The sequence below is a fragment of the Nicotiana tabacum genome, chromosome 9 (assembly GCF_000715075.1).
Source record: "Nicotiana tabacum cultivar K326 chromosome 9, ASM71507v2, whole genome shotgun sequence".
Lineage (NCBI taxonomy): Eukaryota > Viridiplantae > Streptophyta > Magnoliopsida > Solanales > Solanaceae > Nicotiana > Nicotiana tabacum.
In genome coordinates, this window is record NC_134088.1 from 122,945,821 (window position 1) to 122,963,922 (window position 18,102).

General features: G+C 38.2%; 1 protein-coding gene across 6 annotated transcripts; it reads right to left on the minus strand.

Annotated features, from left to right (window-relative positions):
• Window positions 1–11,158: 11,158 nt before the first annotated feature.
• On the minus strand, window positions 11,159–15,805 carry LOC107795712 (protein NLP7-like). 6 transcript variants are annotated; one of them, XM_075222194.1, is made up of 6 exons: window positions 15,422–15,805; window positions 14,918–14,965; window positions 14,228–14,760; window positions 13,458–13,505; window positions 13,066–13,123; window positions 12,510–12,629 (listed from the first exon to the last, which is right to left on the minus strand). In XM_075222194.1, coding segments are annotated over exons 1-6 (810 nt in total). In that variant the 5' UTR covers window positions 15,543–15,805; the 3' UTR covers window positions 12,510–12,627. The 6 variants fall into 6 exon arrangements, with proteins under 6 accessions (XP_075078294.1, XP_016473877.1, XP_075078291.1 ...); XM_075222190.1 differs by having other exon boundaries at window positions 12,497–13,123; window positions 15,422–15,800; XM_075222192.1 differs by lacking the exon at window positions 13,458–13,505 and having other exon boundaries at window positions 12,497–13,123; window positions 15,422–15,803.
• Between the last annotated feature and the right edge of the window lie 2,297 nt (window positions 15,806–18,102).

Consider the following 18,102-nt stretch of genomic DNA (forward strand, 5'->3'; position numbering starts at 1 on the left):
AATGAGACTCTAAGTTGCTTACCAAATAAATAATAGTCACAAGGTTTTATCGTTGTACCTTTGTCAAAAGAGATGAGTGATTTTCTGGAAAGAATCTTCAATCCCTTCTCGCTCATATGACCTGTTCTTTTGTGCCACAAATCTATAGAAATCTCATTTTGTGTCGTGTTCAACTTACCTCGGCATATTTCTGCATTTTTCCTGTACAACGTGCCACGAGCAACTCCTATTGCAATCACTAATGATCCCTTGGTGAGTATCCACTTTGATTTGACAAATAGTTCTCGTATCCATCTCGGTCTAAAGCAATTCTCGAGATCAAGTTCATCCGCAAATCAGGTACATGCCGCACGTCCTTTAGAACCAATATGCATCCGACATTTATCTTGATACAATGTCACCAATCCCCGCAATCTTTAAGTAACTTGTGTTACCCATTCTCACAGTGCCAAATCACCTACTACATATTTGTAAAAAAAATCTCTTACCGGTATGGCATAGTAAGATGCCACTGTGTCAACCACCCATTCCGACTCTGGATCTGCCAAGTGCATGCATTTTTCTTCCTCATTAATGAAAAGAACAACATTATCATTATTTTGCACCATGGCAGTTATGTTGTCGTCATTCTTCTGGCCACTGGTTTCACCTTTGCCCTTTCTTAGATTTGGGCAATATCTTTTGAAGTGACCTGGTTGATCATAATTGTAGCAATTTCTAGATCTTGATTTGGATCGGTTCTTAGACTTCCCATGAGCTCCGGATCTACCATAGTTGCTCGAACTCCTTCGATAACTCCTACCTCTACCTTCTGTGATGAGAGCTTGTCCTTGATTTTCAGGCTTCTTTCTCATCTTTTCATTGAGTAGAAGAGTCGATGTGACATCTTTCAACTGAATGGTAGTCTTACCATGCAAGATGGTTGTTGCTAAATTATCATACGAAGATGGAAATGAGTTCAATAGCAAGATGGCTTTATCTTCTTCCTCAATTTTCACTCTAAGGTTGGCGAGTTGTGTGATTAGTCCGTTAAACACATTTAAATGTGACAAAAAATTCATACCTTCACTCATGTGTAGGGCGTATAACTGCTTCTTTAGGTACGCATTATTTGTCAGTATTTTGGATATGTATAGGCTTTCCAACCTTATCCAAATACCACATGCGGTGTGTTTATAAATGATGTTATTTACAACATCATCTCCGTTGAATTTTTACTACCTCGTACTTTACTTCAGACATTTATTTTCACCGAGTATAGTACTACCGGCAGTGAATAGTACTTCTGCGAACGAGCAGAACCTATGCTTTGATACCAGTTGTTGGGAATAAACCCCCACATAAATAATATTTATGATAATAAAAGTGTAATAATAATATAGCACCGAGATATGGTAATTAATAAGAATAAAAGAGTGATAACGATACCAAGCATTTTACGTGGAAAACCCTTTTGAATAAGAAAAAAACTACGGCCCGAGAGGAGCAACTGATATCACTATAGCAAGGACTTTTACACTTTGTAGGTCCGAGTAAAATACTCCAAATACCACTGCAATACTCAAAAGAAATAACACTCTTTTGATATTCTGACCTTACAACAATATTGTTCACACTCTCTATCTTTCTCACGGACTATTTTTTTATACCTTGTCTGTGATGCCCCGCTCTTTCTTTTTCTCTTTGTTGGTATGTTTTACAAAATGAAAGTAGAGGCACCTATTTATACTTGTAGATTGCTCATGAGATGTATGTAATGACATCAATATCTACTGCAAAAGTCAGCTTGTACATGTGAAATCAAAGAACAATTGCTGCCCAAATCTTTTCTAGTATTGATTTGGTTGGCTTGAAGTTTTCAAAGCCAAAGAAAACTTCTCTTCTTTCACATGGGCCATGGGATGGACCCAACATAAACTTTTGGATGAGTTTGTCATACTTCAACATAAAGTTGACGTGTGACGATAGCAAGAATGTTGATTATCTCATTGTATATTCTTTTTGCAGTTAGTCCAAGTACATTGAAGCGCATCTGTACGTATGTTAGTAAGTCTTACAAAAGATTTATTGTGTTATGTATTTTTCTGATAGAAAATTAGTAAAGACAAACGGTGAATTCCATCCATTGAAATGGCAACAACTGATGATACTTTGAATCAAAGGAATGAATTCAAGGCTACAGACCAATAGTTTAAACTGACAACAACAAGAATGTAAGGCCCCGTAAACTTTTACCTAAAACCCGGGGTTTCGTGGTGCTGAGGTACCTAAAATATGGGGTGTATTTACCATTTGGTCCGAGTTACGGACACTGACGCTGAGGCACCTACACTTGAGTTTGTGCTAATTATGAATGAATTTTCGGAGGTCTTTCAGGACGAGCTCCCTGGAATCCCGCCAGATAGGGAGATTGATTTTGGGATTGAGGTGATGCCAGGCATGCAACCTATATCTATTACACCTTATAGAATGGCACCAGCAGAATTGAAGGAGCTATAGGAACAATTAAAGGATTTATTAGAGAAGGGTTTCATCCGGCAGAGTGTGTCGCCTTGGGGCGCACCGGTCCTTTTTGTAAGGAAGAAAGTGTATTGACTATTGGCAACTCAACAAAGTCACGATCAAGAATAAGTACCCACTGCCAAGGATAGATGACTTGTTTGACCAATTGCAGGGTGCTAAGTACTTCTCCGAGATTGATTTAAGATCCGGGTATCACCAATTGAAGATCAGGGAGTAGGATATTTCGAAAACAGCTTTCAGGACCAGGTTTGGGCACTTTGAATTTCTGGTAATGTCCTTTTGGCTTGAATTTATCACGTTCTTGGGTCATGTTGTCTCTAGATAAGGAATTAAGGTTGATCCTCAGAAGATTTCAGCGGTGAAGAATTAGCCTAGGCCTGCTACCCCAACAGAGATTCGCAGTTTCTTAGGCTTAGCTGGATATTATAGGAAGTTTGTGAAGGGGTTCTCTACCCTTGCCTCCCCGTTGACTAAATTGACGCAGAAGTTCCAATGGTCAGATGCTTGTGAAAGGAGCTTCCAAGAGTTGAAATCAAGATTGACTACGGCACCGGTGTTGACCCTACCAGAGGGTACAAACGGGTTTGTGGTATATTGTGATGCTTCAAGAATCGGACTTGGGTGTGTGTTAATGCAACATGGCAAGATAATAGCTTATGATTCTAGGCAACACAAGAATCATGAAAAGAACTATCCAACACATGACTTAGAGCTTGCAGCAGTGGTATTTGCATTGAAGATTTGGCGTCATTATCTATATGGGGTCCATGTGGATATATTCACGGACCATAAGAGTCCTTCAATACATTTTCAAACATAAGGAATTGAATTTGAGGCATAGAAGATGGCTTGAGTTACTCAAGGATTACGACATCGATATTCTGTATCACCCGAGGAAGGCTAATGTAGTAGCAGATGCTCTTAGCCGGAAATCTACGGGTAGTTTGGCTCACTTGGAGGAATATCAAAGGTTGTTGGCCAAGGAGGTTCATCGGTTGGCTAGTTTGGGAGTTCATCTTGCGGATTCTAGTGAAGGAGGAGTGATTGTGCAAAATAGGGCCGAATCATCGCTTGTTGTGAAAGTCAAGGAAAAGCAATACAACGACCAATTGTTGGTACAATTTAAGGAGGGGATTCATATATATAAGACCATAGCCTTTTCTCTTGGCATGGATGATGGTACCCTAAGGTACCAAGGGCGACTATGTGTTCCAAATGTGGATAGTCTCTGGGAAAGAATCATGGCAGAGACTCACACTTTTAGGTATTCCGTTCACCCAAGCTCTACAAAGATGTAGTGGACTTTGTGGCAAGATGTCCAAATTGTCAGCAAGTGAAGGCCAAACACCAAAGGCCCGGTGGGTTGGCACAGAACATAGAAATTCCGATGTGAAAATGGGAGATGATCAATATGGACTTTGTGGTAGAACTACCTTGCACTCCTCACAAGTTCGACTCGATTTGGGTGATTGTGGATCGATTCACGAAATAAGCACACTTATTACATGTTAAGGCTACCGACACAGCGGAACAGTATGCTCAGTTGTATATCAAGGAAATAGTCAGGTTGCATTGCACTCCAGCTTCCATCATTTCTGATCGGGGGGTACAGTTCACAGCTAACTTTTGGAAAAAATTTCAACAAGGGTTGGGTACTCAGGTAAATCTTAGTACAACTTTCCATCCACATACCGACGGTCAAGCATAGAGGACTATTCAGACGCTCGAGGATATATTGCGCGTTTGCATTCTTGACTTCAAAGGTAGCTGAGATGATCATTTGCCGCTCATAGAATTTTCCTACAATAATAGTTATCATGCTAGCATTCAGATGGAATCATTCGAGGCTCTATATGGTAGGAGATGTAGATCTCCCATTGGATGGTTAGAGATTGGGGAAGCGGAGTTGATAGGACCATACCTCGCGCATCAGGCTACGGAGAAGGTTAAGATCATTAAGGAACAGTTGAAAACTTCCCAGAGTCGTCAGAAGTCCTATTCGGATATACGTCGTAGGAATTTGGAGTTCTAAGAGGATGATTGGGTATTCTTGAAGGTTTCCCCCATGCCCCCCCAATGAAGGGGGTAATGCGGTTTGGTAAGAAGGGGAAATTGAGTCCAAGGTATGTAGGACCGTACAGAATCATTCAGAGGATCGGTCAGGTGGCTTACAGGCTAGAACTACCTACAGAGATGTCTTTAGTGTACCCGGTATTTCATATATCCATGTTGAAGAAGGTGGTTGGAGATCCGTCGCTTATTGTTCCGGTTGAGACTATAGAGGTTAATGAAGGACTGACTTATGAAGAAATTCCAATTACCATTCTTGATAGGCAAGTTCAGAAGTTGAGAAATAAAGAGATTGCCTCCGTGAAAGTGCTATGGCGAAACCAACAGGTTGAAGAGGCCACATGTGAAGACGAGGAAGAGATGAAGAACAAGTACCCTAATTTATTTGAATAGCTATGTAATTTTATCCATGTTGTTAAAGAGCTAACTTTCCACAAATTATGTTCCCCCTGTACAACTTATGCTCAGGATAATCCCTCTTGGTAATACAATGTTTATGGCGTTGTTTCCGGTGTTATTTCCATATTGTTTTACATCGTTGTGTTATGGTTATGTTGTTAGAATTGGTTTATGGGATTCTGTGACAGGTGGATAGGCCCAATTACAGGGGAAGCTCTGCCGAAATATTTGGAAATTTAGGGAGTTAGTAAATAATTTGGGGATTGTTGGTGTGTTAAGTAATAGTTGAATCACAGTGGATGCTAATGGCGGATTTTGTCCCTCATTCGAGGACGAATGATCCTAAGTGGGGGAGGATGTAAGGCCCGGTAAAATTTTACCTAAAACCCGGGGTTTCGTGGTGCCGAGATAGATTTATGTATTGATGATTATAGAAGATACAAACCTTTTGGGTTGAACAGTGTGTTGGGGAGTTGAAGAAAATTTTTGGCAGCGCAGGGCATTTCTACGGTCCATTCTGCGATCGCAGAACTGATCTGCGGACCGTAGATCTGCCGCGAAATGAAGCAGAAACTTGAGCTAATTTTAGGACCATTATGTTGTCTATTATGTGACTGCATAATCATTTTGCGGGCCGCACAATCTATCACAGATCTAACATAAAACATTCGGAGGGTCGTTCTGCGATACATTATGCGACCGAAGAATTGGTCTGCGGACCGCAGACCTGTCACAGAGTGAAGCCGAAATGCCTAGTTTCGGAGGTCCATTATACAGTCTATTTTGCGGACCGCAGAAGCATTATGCGGTCGCATATGCGACCGCAGATCTGCAACGAGGCTTCATTTATGCGACCGCAGATCTGCAACGGGGCTTCATTTTTCTAATTTTTTTAACCCAACCCTATTTCGATATACAGTCGTTGAAGACTATTTGTAAGGTAAAAACGTGATATTTTGAGAGTGGGGAAGTGCTCTAGAGTGAAAAGGGATTCCTAAACTCATTATTTCTCAATTCTTGCTCAAGGTTTGGGGAATTAGCAAGGAAAACCTCACTAGGTTTTCATCCTAAAGGTAAGATTCTACCCTCTAACCCTCAATTTCGGGATTTAACAAAAAACAAGTAATGAGAAAAGCCATTCTTGAGTGTGGGAGTTGTCCATTATGCATGCATGTACTATCAAGGTTTGGGGAAAGATTGTTGAGCTAAACTGGATAGACTTTGGGTAGTGGAATGAAGGAATCCACCATATGAGGACCTTGAAATTATAATACCCACCTAGTGTTTGATAAAATGCTCAAATGAGCTGGAAACATGAACTCCTTCCTAATTTGTGTTCAATTTTGCTATATCTCTAGATAGATCAAAGTTGCTAGGATTTTCGGAACTGTGTAGTGAATTAAGAAAAGCTCAAAGTGAGGTATGTTGTCAAAACTCCTCTTTTAGAATTGAACCCCACAATGGCCTTGTAAGTCCCGTGTTGCTCATTATAAATTGATTATTCCGAATAAGCCTCGTGTCAAAAGATATATGCGTTCAATATGTATTCCAAATGTTTTTGCTATGTTGAGTTACTATTTGAGAATGTGATTTAGGTATGGGTTGTGTGTTAATATGTTATGACTTGAAAACATATTTCTAATGAAAGCTATCATGTCGAATTGTGTAAGAAATCACATGTCCCTAAGACCCTTAATTGCTCAGATGGGTACTTAAAGTCTTGAATAAAAATGTTTGTTGTTGACGATCCGCGATGATGTTTGAAAGTGAAACAGTAAGTATGGAATATGAAATACGTCCGACGTGCCAAAAATGATATTACATTCGAGGCCATTAGTTCCAATAAAACAAAGAGGCATGAACAAGATGTTAAAATGAGTTGTGAATCTTTTTAATAATAAATGCTTTGGGAGTATCGTTTAGTCACTGAGGAAGGGTAGGTCGGAACAACATAAACCTGAAACTACACGTGCCGGTGTAGGAGTAATTGAGGGGTAAATACCCGTGTTAATGTGATGAGATTGTTTCCCCTTATATGATATGAAAATGATGTGTTGAGATGTTTCCCCTTGAATGGGATGAGATTATTTCTAGCGAAATGTGATGTGATGTCGATCCACACGGCATTGTGGTGAGACGGCTTAGTCGATCGGGTTGAGATCGGACGACATGCCACGCACATGGTGGTATTGTGAGTGGATATCTTGAGGTGAGATTGCTTAGCTGGTTGGGCTGAGATCGGACTCCGTGCTAAAAATACGATGGTGTATTGGTACTAAAGATCTCCCAACTTAAAAAGATTGAAACTTACTTGAAATTATCTTTCCCCTAACTTGACACCTTGATGTGGTTTGAGTCTCTTAATGATTTCATGTTCCCTTCTCCGTTTACCGTTATTTGTTCTAATGAGAGGGTGTTTAGTTTTACATATTAGTACTATTCCATATGTACTAACGTCCCTTTTGTCGAGGGCACTACATATTTAATAGATACAGGTGGTATTGATCAGTGACAACAACACACCCTCTCCTCAAATGACTTGGTAAACCCCACTTCATTTCGGGGTCCTGTATCTCTTGTCCTTTGTACATAGCATTTTGAGGTATAGCCGGGGCCTTGTTGCCGACACTATCTTAGCACATTTTTGTTTCTGTTAGAGGCTCCGTAGACATAGTGTGAGTTGTATCTTATTTTGGGAAGGTTGAAATAAAAATGTTATAATTGTATCATCTGTTCCACTTGAACTATGATTGTATAGTGTACTATTTTAGGAATTTGTTAATGATGTAACTTGTGAAAATGAACATGTGTTGTACACATGGCCCCTTACCGTCTAATTAATGAAATGTATTCTTTTCTTTATTCATGGGTGAGTTGGGTAGACGACATTGTGCAGGCTTGCTCGACCAGGGTAACTCTGTTGAGCGCCGGTCGCGCTCCCCAAGGTCGGGGCGTGACAGAATTTTGAATAATCATGAAATTGGTGAGAGATTGACAGAAAGGAAGCTGAAATAATCTATGACAAATAGCTCTGATTTTGAAGACAACAGAATAATCATGATGGTTTAATTTTTGCCTCAATGTACTTAATGAGTTAAGTTGCAAGGAAGAAATGAACAAAATAAAACTCAATGTACTATAAATTAAAATGAATCAAACTACACCTCAACCATAAACTGTTAGGGATCAGCAGATGATTCCTCTATATGGTCCATTTTATTTGTGCCATTGGCCATTTCATTCAATTATGAATCATTTATATTAAATTGCTGGTTCAATCCAGACGCAAGTTCAAAATTTACGGTCATTATTCAGAATAAGTGTAATTTTTATGAAACAACAATAACAATATACCCAGTAAAGTCTCACAAATGAGGTATGGGCAAAGAAGAGATGGTGTTTCCGATAGACTATCTTCTAAAGAAATGCATAATTACCGCAAATAAGATAAGGAAATGCGACAAAGGAAAATCCATGTAAAGATAAACAGTAATCACAGTCAGAAAAAGATAACCGAAGCAAAAGCAATACAGGTCTGAAATATAAAAATAGGGAACACGAGAATACTCTAGTACTACAGGAATAACAAGCAATACATGTACGAAAAAGAATTACACTTGATGTCTTTCTAACCTACTACCTTAATCCTGGATCTCCACACCCTCCTATCAAGGGTCATGTCCTTGACAAGCTGAAGATGTGTCATGTCCTGCCTAATCACCACTCGTAATACTTCTTCGGTCTACCTCTACCTCTCCTTGGCCCCACCATAGCCAACCTCTCACACCTACTCACCGGGATCTGTGCATCTCATCTTCACATGCCCAAACGTTCTCAATTGTGCTTCCTGCATCTTATCCGCCACTGTGGCCACTCCTACCTTGTCCTGAATATCTCTTCATTCCAAATCATATTTCTCTTACTATGTCCATATATCCATCTCGATATCTTCATTACCGTTACTTTCATTTTCTGAACATGAGAGGTCTTGACTGGCCAATACTCCGCCCCATACAACATAGGCGGTCTAACAACCACTCTGTAAAATTTATCTTCAAGTCTCAGTGGCACCTTTTTATCATACAAGACGCCAGATGCGAGTCTCCATTTCATCTACTCCGTTGCAATACGATAGGTGACATCATCATCAATCTTCCCATTACCTTGCATATTAATGCGAGAAGTTTTGGGCATGTGAAGATGAGATGCACAGATTCCGGTGAGCAGGTGTGAGAGGTTGGCTATGGTGGGGCCAAGGAGAGGTAGAGGTAGACCGAAGAAGTATTACGAGTGGTGATTAGGCAGGACATGACACATCTTCAGCTTGTCAAGGACATGACCCTTGATAGGAGGGTGTGGAGATCCAGGATTATGGTAGAAGGTTAGAAAGGCGTCAAGTGTAATTCTTTTTCATACCTGTATTGCTTGTTATTCCTGTAGTACTAGTGTATTCTCGTATTCCCTATTTTTAGATTTCGGACCTGTATTGCTTTTGCTTCGGTTATCTTTTTCTGACCGTGATTACTGTTTATCTTTACCTGGATTTTCCTTTGTCGCATTTCCTTATCTTAATTGCGGTAATTATGCGTTTCTTTAGCAGAGAGTCTATCAGAAACATCTTTACTTTTCCCAGACCTCATTTGTGAGACTTTACTGGGTATGTTGTTATTGTTGTTTCACAGAGATTACACTTATTCTGAATAATGACTGTAAATTCTGAACTTGCGTCTAGATTGAACCTGCAATTTAATATAAATGATTCATAATTGAATGAAATGGCCAATGGCACAAATAAAATGGACCATACAGAGGAATCATCTGCTGATTCCTAATAGATTGTGGTTGAGGTGTAGTTTGATTCATTTTCATTGATAGTACATTGAGTCTTAATTTGCTCGTTTCTTCCTTGCAACTTAACTCATTGAGTACATTGAGGCAAAAATTAAACCATCATGATTATTCTGTTGTCTTCAAAATCAGAGCTATTTGTCATAAATTATTTCAGCTTCCTTTCTGTCAATCTCTCACCATTTTCATGATTATTCAAAATTCTTGTTGTTGTCAGTTTAAACTGTTGGTCTGTAGCCTTGAATTCATTCCTTTGATTCAAAGTATCATCAGTTGTTGCCATTTTAATGGACGGAATTCACCGTCTGTCTTTACTAATTTGCTCTCAGAAAAATACAACACACAGTATATCTTTTGTAAGACTTACTAACATACGTATAGATGCGCTTCAGTGTACTTGGACTAACTGCAAAAAAGAATATACAACGAGATAATCAACATTTTTGCTTTCGTCACACGTCAACTTTATATTGAAGTGTGACCAACTCATCCAAAAGTTAAAGCCGTTAGAGATGGAACATTTTAATTTACTTAATTATGTTTTCAACACGACCCCTGTCACATACGAGTTTGGTTCATTTTTAATGGTCATGCACATAGAAATTCCCTTTGATATATATTGGGTTGCACCGAGACTTGAATCTCGGCTTCTTCATGTTTTAATACCATGTTAAATTGTGTGGCCAACTTGTTTAAAAGCTTATGCTGTTGGAGAAAGCGCACTTTACTTACGTAATTATTCTGCAATACTTCAGCTGCTGTTAGAACCTTCATGCACTCTTATTAGACATAAACTCTCCTAATTTCTCATAGATTATATTAAAGCTCTATTATTTCTCTAAACGAGTAAAGATTTGAGCTGAAAGATATCATTAGAAGAAACTTGAGTATCAGATTCTAATTTAGGTCTTATGATTACCAGTGGTCTCAATTTTCTGCAGGAATTTCCTTTTCAAATTGTTCTTCTAGAACACGCCGACTAATTTCATGGGCAAATACTGTATTTATACCTAACTAAATTAGAAAGAAAATAATTGTGGTTAAGGGACAGTGGAACATTTGTCCTCTAAAGATAAATTTTTTACACTAACTTTTTTTCTTATTGTAAGGTTGATAAGAACTTCTCGGTTTCTGCTATTAAAAAAAGAGGGTGGCCCGATGAACAAGGCATCCCGTATTCCCGCAGGGTCCGGAAAAGGGCCGCACCCCAAGGGGTATGATATAGATAGTCTATTCTAATACAAGTATTAATGGCTTACTTTGTCTAACATTTGTTTCTTTCTTGGAAAATAGATAGAAATATTAAACCAGAATCAGATGATGGAAAAACAAGGAATATCATTCTTAGAGTATTGAAAACCTCTAGAATGTAACACAAGTTGTGTACACTAAAAATAAGGGACATATATCGTGTACATAATCAGTAAAATCAATTCAAGGGCTCAACCAACATCTTCATTGTAGTTCTTCCTAATGATCTTAAAGTGTGCATTCCATACTCTAAATCTGAATCGCAAGTTATTGCAATCCAATCGTTATCTTCATCTTCATACTTGATAGAATAACTTCCAATAAGTACTAATTTCAATCTCTTTTCAACTTCTGTTTCCAAATCAATTTTCCCCGATGAAAGAGAGAACGGAAACCTTATAGTCACATCTTTGTAAGTTACCTTTACGCTCATGGCGTTGTCACTCTGAAATGTAGCCGTAGGTTTCTTCCTCTGAGTCAACGTCGTAGTTGTATCCATTCCATTAGACAGACCAGCATGTGGTAGCTGCAGGTCTTCTCGACTGGAATTCCCCGTCTGGTTTTCAACTCTTTTTACTGGTTTGTTTTCAGAAAGCGAGCATACATCATTTGCAGACTTACTACGTGGCCACCTGTATATATCGTAGTCTCTGCACATCCGCTTCAAGGTACTTCGAGCAACTGCAAGAAAAAAAGTTAGCATCAAGCTTGGTGAATGTTTATGAAGTTGCGAAATGCCTATATTGAAAAGATATGCTTACCTCCTAAACTCTTTGCAGCATCAGAAAGTTTCTTTCCAAATTGTTCTTCTAGAACACTACGACTAATACCATACTCCTTTTCTATCCTCTTTATCCTTTTATGTTTCTCTGGACAATTATGGGAATTTGCATTCTCTTCGACGTGCACAGAATGCCTTCGTTTGTCGCCTACATCAGCTTCCTCCACTCTCTGCTGATGTGCCAAATCTGGCTGTGTACTTTCTCCTCTCTTCTTTGACTGAAGATTCAATTGAGTATCACGTCCATAATCCGCAGTTATAATTTCTTCTAAATCAGATGAACTTGAAGGATCAAAACCAAATATTTGATTGATGGTGTCATATTGTACCATCGAGGGAAGTTGACGATGGCCTATTTCGAAGGAATCAAGTTTTTCATCAAGCGAAGCTTTATCAGTAGACAAGTTTTGCTGCAATTTTTTCTCTGAAACAGCAAATGATGTTGCAAGTATGAAATGTACAGAACTCTTTTCTTTGTCCATTGCATCAGCTTCCTCAACTCCTTGTTTGTGTGCTGAATCTGGCAGCACAGTTTCTTCTCCGTTATCAGGAGTATCCTTTGCAATTTCCATGTGATGAGCTCCTATGTCAGTTGAACTCGAAGGTCCTAAATCAGCGGAATCTTTATTCAACGAATCAAAAAGCACCATCTTTTCGTTTCCCTTTGATCGAACCCCTTGTTGTAGTTGGCTTATCTCAAAGGAATCAAGCTCATCAACAGGAGCAATTCTGATAACCTCAACAAACAGGCTTGGTCCTGAATCAAGGAAAAAGCTCAGAAGTTGCTCTCGAATTGTGGCTAATAGCTTGCTCAAGAAACTGTGGATTTCTATCGAGCGTCTCATCATTAGGTAAAAAGAATTCTAGTACCATGTGGCATGCACTATTCAGTCTCACAAAAATTGCAAAACAGGCGGTAAATCCAGCACAGCGTGCAATTGGTACGAAGGGGTAAAAATCTATGCTCAATTGAGTTATATCTCTGCAAAAACATGAACCCTTTGATGAAAGCACTTTTCCAACCAATCCTTGACCAATCCGTACATGATGTAGGTCACTAACAGCCAAAAATTCAAGAGACGTTATCTCTTCACTCCAATATTTGGTTGGGGGCGAGGTGATCAACATTTGTGTTCTACTTGAATCAAGCACAGAAATCCAAGTTTGAGCAAAGAGTAACCTGTGAGTCTTACATGTTACTTCCAAGGCCTCCTTTACTTTAGCAAGTTCTTGCTCCCATACTTCTTGTATCTGCTTTGAGCAAATTAAATTACATAAATAGAGTGGAGGTGGGAAAGAGAGAGACTTCATGTATTGTTCAAGATAGAAGGGGAGCCTTGGCGTAACTGGTAAAAGTTGCCGCCATATGACCAGGAGGTCATGGGTTCGAGCCGTAGAAACAACCTCTTGCAGAAATGCAGGGTAAGGCTGCGTACAATAGACCCTTGTTGTCCGTCCTTCCCCGGAACCCGCACATAGCGGGAGCTTAGTACACTGAGCAGCCTTTTTTTTTTAATGTATTGTTCAAGATAAATGTTCAACTTTTCACTTGCTTATAGAGAAATGCATAATGAGGAGAGTTTACCTCTTGCGAGCATGCTAACCATGAAGGAATGAGAGCTAGACCCATTGTCTGCAAATAATATAAGGTTCAGGGTAGAATGAAATACAACTAAAAGCGAACTAGGCTGTACTCGAGCATTTAGAGGAAGCCTAATTGCAATTGATATTCAATTTTGATATTCAATCATGTGGGGAATTTACCCAACTTATTCGCGACTAAGTCGTAGTAGTAGTAGTCGTTATTGTCGTTGATGACAATGAGCAATCCAATGAGGACAGAAGACTAAGAACTCTAATGTTATGAGAATCCCAACAACAATCATTATTTTCTAAGTTTCCACCAAAGCCAACATGGAAAATAGCAATGGTACAGAAGGAGTAACCATCAAAAGTGGTTATCCTGAGGACTCCTAATCCACAAATTCTTGAAATGTTTCACTTTCGAGTTGTAAGCAAAATTCTCAAGACTATCAAAAGTTTCATTTGCCCAAGTTACTTGATGTAGTGAACTTGAAAACTTCCACTTATTTAATTGAAACCTGAGTGGAATTAACTCCAACATGCATGTCGTGTGACTTCTGTTTATCAAGGTTTTTCAGTCACAAAATTACTTGAGAACATTGCATTTCTTGTGGTCATGCTTATGAGGATATATAATCTAGCTCATAAAAGCTGATGGTGTAGTCGGTTGTAGCTATCTCTTAGGCGACTTTATAGTGTAAAACTATCTTTTATTGTGTACAATATATAGAAGTTAAACTCTACAAAAAGTAGGGGGCATATAGGATATACCTTAAGTATTCTGTGATTGTTGATGAGACGGTCTAAGGTAGAGTAAAGATCAAGACCTACATTTGCTTCGAAAGCATATTCCAGTACGCCAATGCAACGGTCACCTGAACTCTCAAACACTGGCAAAGTCCAATAGCTACCTACTCCCAAACACATTGCGAAATTGCGCAAAGGGTATTCATCCATGTAATAGTATCTGACATGAGGGCTGAATTCAGGCATTCCACTTCTGAAGACGCGCGCTGGACGGCCATGAACATGGACGCGTTTAGTTTCATCGATCTCTGTGGAGTCCACGGACGCTATTGTGAGAAGAGATACGCGCCTGTACGCCCACAGACCCTCGTGAATCTTGCCATTAAAAGCAAAAGGCTGGTCTGCTGTTGTTAAGAAAGTCTTCCCACTGTTAATCCTTATAGGTGCCCAAAATTGAATCAAACAAGTACCTTGAACATCAAGAAGCTCGACTAGATTCTTGATTGTCAATCTGTTCAATTGACTGTCACCATTTGTATCAGGTTGAGTAGAATCTCCTTTTCAATGAAAAATCGAGCAAGATTGACGTTAGAGAATTTCGAAACAAAACAACTTAATGATCTCTAATAAGGGCAGCCCGGTGCACTAAGCTCCCGCTATGCGCGAGGTCCGGGGAAAGGCCGTACCACAAGGGTCTATTGTACGCAACCTTACCTTGCATTTCTACAGGAGGTTGTTTCCACGGCTCGAACTCATAACCTCCTGGTCACATGACAACAATATTACCAGTTACACCAAAGCTCCCCTTCAACTTAGTGATCTCTAATACTCAACAGAAATTAAAAGATACATGAATTTCATTGATACTAAAAATGGATAAAATTCCGGATATTTCTCAAGAAAAATTACAAGACATCACTGTTATGACTCATATTATTTACAGGCTATGTAGGCTTAAAATGATTCTCAATTATTTCAGTAACTGTCCACTAACTAATTTTGCTTTCTTAACAGCTCCTTTCCCAATTCATTACAAACAACAATTACAACTCAATGTCGAGCAAGTTGAATCGGCAATATGAATTCTCACAAATCATTTCACTCCATTTAATCTCAGCTCAGACCAATATTATACAACAAAAAAAAATGCAATTTCAAAAAAAAAAAGGAAAAAAAGACCAAGGCCACAAACACAAACAAAGAAATAGAAGAACTTACTGAGAACTGGAAAGAGGGATTTAACTTGGTTCAACTCATCACCATTATGCTGAGTCCAAAAAACCCACCGATTAATGCCATCACCTCGTTTTCTGTAAGAAAATTTCAGTTCAATAGGCATGATTAAAGAATTTATTATAACAAATCAAGAATCACAGTCCTCCTAATTACTTTCCTCTCTCTCATTCTAAGTTGTGAAAATGAACACAATCCATTTAAATATGCCAACTTAGAATATAATCAACCAATAAAAAAGAGAGAGAAGAACTTATGAAAGCACATAAATTTTGTACGTAGTTCTTTGTCTAGGCCACATAGGCTAGTCTGTATAAATTTTCATTTTTACTTCTCTTACTCAAACAATCCAAAAGGTCCATATCCAATCAGAGATTATACACCAAAAAGGAAGGTACTCTGACATGGCTCTTACTGGGTGAAGTGCAACAATAATCACTTTTAAGCACTCTATTTAAAATATATTTATTGTATTTAAAGATTAGCCAATTCACCCAAACTTCAGGACTAAATTTTCTGAATTTCTGAACTATTAATTTAAAATTCAGAACATAAAATTTGAACTTTAAATACAATTTTCGAACAATTTTGAGGTTTAAACTCTAGGACGCCGTATCCTTAAGTTTGAACGAAATTGGCTGATCTTTAAATACATTATAAACTGTTGATATATCTTAAACAACATGCTTAAAAGTGGCTACCTGGTGTCATTTTCACGAGTATAAAACTATTATATTTAGAAAAGTTTAACCAATATACATATCAACAATAACAACAACATACCGAGTGTATTTTTATAAGTGTGGTCTGAGGAGGATAGTATGTAAGCAGACCTTATTCCTACCTTGTGAAGGTATAGAAAATATTTCGGTAAATCCCCGGCTCAAGGAAAGTATAATCAAAGCAGTAATGAGTAATGACGAAGAACTACGGAAAGGAAAACAGTAACGGCAGCCAGAAAATTAATGAGAAAATGACCCTCTATAACCCCTCAAAATTTTAATAGCCCATGGTTTTCCCCATTGACACGAAATGTCCCTCCGTCCCAAACATATTACATCTAATAGCTCGAAATATTTATTTTGTATATTTTTTGTATAGTGACAGTCTATTTTGTATATATTTTGTATAGTGACAGTCTATTTAGTATATTTTTTGTATAGTGGCAGTCTATTTAGCATATTTTTTGTATAGTGACAGTCTATTGTGTATAGTGACAGTCTATTGTATATAAATTGTATAGTGTCAGTCTCTTGGTATGTTTTTCTTTCCCCTGTTTTTGTGAGCTCTTTGCTGCTGTATGGCAATGGCTAGTGTTTGGGTTGCTGCTAATACTACTTAAAGCATGTAATATCATAATGTCATCCTCACGAACTAACATGGAGCTAATTGCTTCTGGATGTTATCAACAGTGGTGTAAGATTGGAGAAGTATAGGAAGTATACTGCTCATATAATCATTATTGCTGATTTTTGCACATGCATTGCTCTTTGCTATGTGGTTGTGAGCTGGGAAATAGCTCTCTTTTCTAAAGCTAATTGCCGACTAATGCTTCTAAAACACGATAGAACGCCATTGGTACTTCGAATTTGATAAGAAGAATTCAGTTCCAAAGACACGAGGAGCATTTGGTTTAAAAATTAGTTTCGAACAAGCTGGCACGCAGTGGGTCTATCGGAAACAGACTCTCTATCTCTATGAGGTAGGGATAAGGTCTACGTACGCACTACCTTTTCCAGATCCTATTTATGAGATCAAATTGGGCTTGTTATTGTTGTTGTTGTTGTTGTTGACAGTCTATTTTATATATACCTTCCAGTACATTCTTGCCTTGTACACTACCACTTACCAAGACATAATTGGAAAATTAAATGACCAATTGCATATATGAATTTAAAAGTTATAACCAGAATTGTATTCTTCTTTTCATAAATTTCCTTTTCTTTCTAATTTGATGAAACCATGTAAGCCAAAAAAGATTATAGCTCGTCAAGAAAATAATGGAAATAATTGTGTGATCCCTCACAAAATTTGCCAATTGGCAACATTGGTGATTGATGTAATTCTCCTTAATTCATAGTTCCAATGTTTTCAGTGGGAGTATTATTTATTGACACTAAAATTCAAAATTCTTGCAAATGGAAAATAATGTAAATGGTTATACGTGTCCTCTGGCTAATTATCGTGCTTCACGATTAAACAAACAAATAAAAAGAGCAAAATTCTGAAAAGCAGAACTCCCCAGCTATTTGTTTCACTGAAAAGCAGAACAAGCCTCGAGATTTCACCAGAAAATTCATAAAACCCCAAGATATTTTTCTGCAAGATTTTACCTTTAACCAACAAAGCAAACATCTTTATAATCCTCAAATAAAACTACATCTTCTACCCCTTCTGCTCCGATCTTCTTGTTGATCATTCTTATTTTGTGAGATGTTTGAAATTTTTGGGAAAAAATAGAAAAATTGTTGAAGAAAAACATATTTTTTCTTATAAATTTTCCTTACTCCAATTGATGAGAAAACAGGGGAAAGAGAATAGACATAGTTAAATTCTCTATTTGTCAATATCGGTGGGCAGTTGTCCATTTCAACAAACTCCAGTTTGACAATTTCGGTGGCTAGCCTCTAGAATTATTTTTAGGCTATAAAATATATATTGTAATT